The 6000-nt window shown below is 43.0% G+C and overlaps 1 protein-coding gene across 2 annotated transcripts in view; it reads left to right on the forward strand.

Moving 5' to 3' along the window:
- Positions 1 to 2856, forward strand: part of nedd1 (NEDD1 gamma-tubulin ring complex targeting factor) — a 119807-nt gene extending 116951 nt beyond the window's left edge. For both annotated transcript variants that reach the window (XM_072471940.1, XM_072471939.1), the window contains exon 16: positions 1753 to 2856. In XM_072471940.1, the coding sequence (XP_072328041.1) occupies positions 1753 to 1857 (105 nt within the window). In that variant the 3' untranslated portion in view covers positions 1858 to 2856. The remainder of the gene's footprint in view (positions 1 to 1752) is intronic.
- Positions 2857 to 6000: the final 3144 nt, after the last annotated feature.

A 6000-nucleotide genomic window follows, 5' to 3' on the forward strand; every position in this document is an offset into this window, starting at 1 on the left:
TAATCCACAGTGCTGCAGGGCAACACTCCAGTTTCTAAAATATCACTCTTCGACTCCTTGGCAATTCAACGTCACTGAAAGCAGCTTCTGGACCATCCATCCTTTTGTCATGTCCACTGTCCTCCTGTTTTCCTTTTGTTCTTTTCTCCTTTTCAGTATTGATATTTGATTAAAACCTGTTACATCTCTTAACAACTTCCAGTTCTGTTGGAAAGTCAGTGATCTAAAACGTGGTTTCTTTTTGCGCAGATGAGCTGCTGAATATTTGCAACATTTTCTCTATTTAATGTGCTGAATTCAATTAATGAGTCTAGACTATTTTAGTTTCGTAAGATTAAATTTGGCGTTACAAGTAAATATGTGGAATGACCGTGTTAAGTGCCAAAGAAGTATAATTAGTTTTTATTTTGAATTTCCGCAAGGGACCATCACACTCTTATTTTTTCCATCCAATCCTTGCTGTCAGCAATCCTTCTCCATCATCGGATCTCAATTATTTTATCTCTCCTGTGCAATGAGAGGAAGGTTTTCCTAAAGAATGTTTGCATCCCACATTAATCAGATTTATTTTTTGCTCCGTGCTATTTACACTATTTTAATAAATTGAATCTATCTGAAACCCACAAATTGTCTTTTTCCGAATTAAAGCTGGAACGCATTGCTTGGGAGGGTGGTAGAGGTGGGTTGCATCATATCCTTTAAAAAGTACCTGGATGAGTACTTGGCACGTCATAACATTCAAGGGTATGGGCCAAGTGCTGGCAAGTGGGGTTAGGTGGGCAGGTCAGGGCCTTTCAAGCGTCGGTGCAGACTCGATGGGCCAAAGGGCCTCTTCTGCACTGCAGTATTGTGTGATTCTGAAAAATGTAATTTGCGTAAGTGTTTAAAGTTGAGCAAAATATGACCCATGTTGCATTTCACTTTACCTAAAGAAGACTGAAATTGCAGTCTCGCAGCCGGAAAGCCAAAGAGAGTAAAATCAAAACAAATAAATAAGACGTAAACCATCTTCTCTTCAAAACTAATGTTCAGAATAATCCTTTTACCAAAGAGTTGTGCTGTAGTTTTGGAGAGGTCATCGTACAATTGCCCTCAGTATCTTTGGGTTAAGTAAGGGAAAAGATCAAGCACGGTTCCAGGTTGTGATGACTAACCCCCCTGCGTGCCTGATGAATGCAGGATTGCATGTGGCTTTGACGCCCACCCTATGGTCAGTTAACCACCTAGTTGGTAATGCACTAGAGTATCTCAGTCACTGTGTAACTACACACTATAAAGGAATTAATGCCTTAGGAAGTGGAGAGAAATAATGATTGGTGCAATAGGGAGTATTTTTCTAAATTTGGGATTGATAAAGGAAGCCTTGGTCTGCTACTGGCTATGTATTGGCGACAAAAATTGCATGATGGATCGGTCCCCAAGCATTGCCTTCATCCACTTGTGGAGTGTGAAGTTCAGCCTTCTCTAAATGAACTTTAGGGCAAATGAGACTGGCAAGAAATGAAGAAGGGAGCAATCACATAATATTAGGAGAACATAGAGGAAATAGGAAGAAGCCTGCAAACTGAAAGGAATGGCACGAAGGAAAATGGCATCCTTTCATTTTCAAAGGAATCTTTGTTGTTTACACTATTCTTCACTCTATACCCACATAGTTTATCTTAGCCGGTATTTAATTCCCTTTTTTTCAAACAGAGGTTTTCTGATGTAAACTCGTCAATTGACTCAAGAAATATTGCACTCTCCTTTCAGAATGAAATCCATGGTTTACTTGAAAAGTATTCTGTTAATGAAGCTTTGGTGGCAGAAAATGAGAGATTACGAGAAGAGAATAAAAGGCTGCGCGCTACATTTTAACGATACACTTCTGAACACTCACTGTAGCAAGAGTGTTCCATGTTGATGAGACAAAGCAATAACTTAATTTGCATCAAGGAAGGCTCAGATGGCGGACACTGATTTCGACCTGTTTCAAAACAATTATTTTCAAAAACAGGAAAGTTCCTCATGTCAGTCAGCCTTTGTTCTAAAGAAGAACGATTGCCATTCTACTAAAAATGGTTGGAATAAATGCATTGGAGGTCTGTAATGAGCTGAATTTTCAGAAGCGAAACAGCTGAATTCGAGTGGCTTTCTAGCTCATCTCCCAAGGAACGTGCTTTCATCAAGACTACTACACAATGCAGCTGAATAAGGGACACCATTGAAATTCAGTATGTGAATCAGAATAAAGATTAGATTAGATATGCATTTACCCAAATCCTGCTGTACTCGGATTTCTCAAACTAAATTAACATATTAAACTTATCAGTCCAGGAAAAGGGCGGTTAAGTGGAGTGTTGTCGACTCTGGATCCTACTTTTATGATTTTATGTTTTTGTCATGCAAGAACAATAACTGTTCAGATCCTTAAATTGTGACTGCTTGTCAGAGGTATCTTTGAGTCTTTCAAGTATTTTAAAAAAACAAGATAACAGCAGTATTTTTTGTATCTGTTTCTGTTACAAGCAGTATTTTCAGGATTCTGGAGAAGTGAAACTAAATTTAAAAATACTGCATCATTGCTGAGGGAATGATCAAGTGCCTTTTTTTTTTTTTTAGATCTAGTGGGTTTCTGGACTACGGTTGATCAGTCAATAGTAATCCAGTGATTCCGGTACACTGTCCTTGCTTGACCTGATAGTCAACAGTTGTCCAGAATTAAGTAAATGTTTATATGAAACCTTACACACTGTTGTAGCACTTCTATTTTATAAAATAATTCCTGTCTGGATTTGGTTTTTGAATTAACGACTATATTGCAGTATATTTTTGATGGAAAATATACTATATTAAACATGTTATGTAATAAATATATCGAGAGGCTTTTTGTGTATTTTTAAATACTCGAGTGCTGTTAAAGATTTTCCATCAAGGATAATCATCCCACAATGATCGATCGTTAAGAGATTTTGACGAAAGAAAACTTGGATTTAATAGTCGTATGCATCTTGGAAGAGTTGAAAGCTGCCACACGGTGAATATATTATGCTTTTGATATGATTTACTGCATTGTAGGTAATTGCAGAGGGAAATTGAGTTTATTACTTTTTGGATGGTTTGATAAAGGCTAATTAAAGCTATTGCACTCCCTTTTTTAAAAACGTGTGTTTAAACATGTCTAAAGGTGCTTAAAATTCTTAGAATTGGACAGGTTAATATTTTTAAGGAGATGGAAAATTTGGACATTAGTTGTGTCCTCTGAAATGAGTTGCCGTATTTTTAATTTATGGTGATTTGTATCCTGGCAGCTCAGAATGAGTTCAGTTCTCAACGTGACATTGGCAGAAGTTAAAACTAATGAAGCAAGAATCAAAATTCTTTGTAGAGCTTCAGAAACCTTTCTGCATTTTACTCCAGATGCTGAGAAAGTTCCACTTGTCTAGAGCTAGGGGCATAGTTTAAGAATTAGGGGTCACCCGTTTACGACCGATATTACAAGACCAGACCCCAACAGTGGCTAGGATACTGGACAGAAAACCTAATATTTTTAATTTTGTAAGACTGTGAGGAAAGGGTACCTCGCTCCAGGAGTAATTGCAGGAAGAAATAGGGGTATGGTATATTAAAACAAACTTTATTACTAACACAGTAGTTAAATTTTCAATATCACACCAGAAAATTACTTACATTTACCCAATTACTACACAATACAGTGAATACGATACCCTTAACTGCTATCTTTATTCCCACAAGGGAAAAAACATTTCAGCTCTTAATCCATTTTTTAAAACCACTGACACTCGGGGATGTTCTTTGAGAAAGAGAGATCTCTTGACACCGCTTTAAAGACCAGGGGCGAAATTCTCCCCCAACGGCGGGATGCCCGCCGACTGGCGCCAAAGCCGGCGCCAATCAGACGGGCATCGCGCCGGCCCAAAGGTGCGGAAGTCTCCGCATCTTTGGCGGCCTAGCCCCAACATTGAGGGGCGAGGCCGACGCCGGAGGGATTTCCGCCCCGCCAGCTGGCGGAAATGGCGTTTGTTGCCCCGCCAGCTGGCGCGGAAATGCGGCGCATGCGCGGGAGCGTCAGCGGCCGCTGTCAGTTTCCCAGCGCATGCGCGGGAGCGTCAGCGGCCGCTGTCAGTTTCCCGCGCATGCGCAGTGGGGAGAGTCTCTTCCGCCTCCGCCATGGTGGAGGCCGTAGCGGAGGCGGAAGGGAAAGAGTGCCCCCACGGCACAGGCCCGCCCGTGAATCGGTGGGCCCCGATCGCGGGCCAGGCCACCGTGGGGGCACCCCCGGGGTCAGATCGCCCCCCCCAGGACCCCGGAGCCCGCCCACGCCGCTTGGTCCCGTCGGTAAATACCAGGTTTGATTTGCGTCGGCGGGACAGGCAATTCCTGGGCGGGACTTCGGCCCATCCGGGCCGGAGAATCCAGCGGGGGGTCCCGCCAACCGGCGCGGCCGGATTCCCGCCCCCGCCCAATCTCCGGGAGCGGAGACTTCGGCGGGGGCGGGATTCACAGCGGCCAACGGCCATTCTCCGACCCGGCGGGGGGTCGGAGAATGACGCCCCAGATCTGACTCCTGTCAGACTCATGCAGAAAGTCTGGCTGTATGTCTTCAGAAGCTGTTTCTCAGCTTGTTTCGTCTTCCCCATTGCTCTCAGACAAGTCTGCACTGCTTTAAATTTTGTTAATCTCTTTTAACTGAACTGCAGAAAGCAAAACCAGACTTGTGGTCACAGCTTTATCCAGAACTGCACTGATCTTTTCTTACAAAATGCCTGATACCTTAGCTCAATCCAGTAACAGCATCACCTTACAAAGCTGAAATCTAATTAACTCCACAGGGAATCCCCTTAATCAAAACAAAGTTCCAATAGCCGAAGCTTTTTACAATGCTTTAATCGCACCCCTGGCTCCCAACCTTTCAAACTAGGATTTCCTTTAAAACATGACTGCAGCTGTCATGCACACAATAACCCAGGTTTTAACTCTGATTGCACCAAATACCTATAATACAATACATCTGAAATCCCTGCATTCATCACACTGAGATAAGGATAATATTTTTCTCTGAGGGTTGATAGTTTGGAAGCCTCTTCTTCAGAGAGAGTGCAGGCAGAGCCATTGAATGTTTCCAAGGCTGTTAGGTAGATTCTTGATTGACGAGGGAGTCGAGGGTTATAGCAGCCAGTCAGGAAAGTGGAGTTGAGGCCACAATCAATCATGATCATATCAAATGGCAAAGAAAGTTTGAGGGCTGTATGATCAATTCCTCCTAATTCTTGTCAGTAAACTTCAAATAAAGAACCAGACCATTGGTTTTAGAACATAGATCATAGAATTTACACTGCAGAAGGAGGCCATTCGGCCCATCGAGTCTGCACCGGCTCTTGGAAAGAGCACCCTACCCAAGGTCAACAGCTCCACCCTATCCCCATAACCCAGTAACCCCACTAAGGGCAATTTTGGACACTTGAGGGCAATTTATCATGGGCAATCCACCTAACCCGCACATCTTTGGACTGTGGGAGGAAACCGGAGCACCCGGCGGAAACCCACGCACACACTGGGAGGATGTGCAGACTCCGCACAGACCGTGACCCAAGCCGGGAATCGAACCTGGGACTCTGGAGCTGTGAAGCAATTGTGCTATCCACAATGCTACCATTTTGGTTGAGGAATAAATATTGGCCAGGATTCGCGAAAGAACTGCCCTGCTATTCTTCAGTTAAAGCCATGTGATTATTTTTGCCCTCGTTAACAAGCAAGGGAAGGTCGTATTTGACAAATTTAATCAATTATTTTGATATGTAACCATGAATGTGGTGATGCCAATGGATTTTATGTGGTCTGGATGGACTTTAGCAAAGATTTTGATAAGATCCCTCGTGGCAAACTGGTCAAGAAAGCGAGGGCCCATGGAATCCAAGGCAAAGTGGCACATTGGATCCAAAATTGGCTGTGGGGCAGGAAGCAAGAGGTAATGGTTGTGGGATGTTTCTGTGACTGGAA

This window comes from Scyliorhinus torazame, chromosome 13 (assembly GCF_047496885.1).
Source record: "Scyliorhinus torazame isolate Kashiwa2021f chromosome 13, sScyTor2.1, whole genome shotgun sequence".
Classification (NCBI taxonomy): domain Eukaryota; kingdom Metazoa; phylum Chordata; class Chondrichthyes; order Carcharhiniformes; family Scyliorhinidae; genus Scyliorhinus; species Scyliorhinus torazame.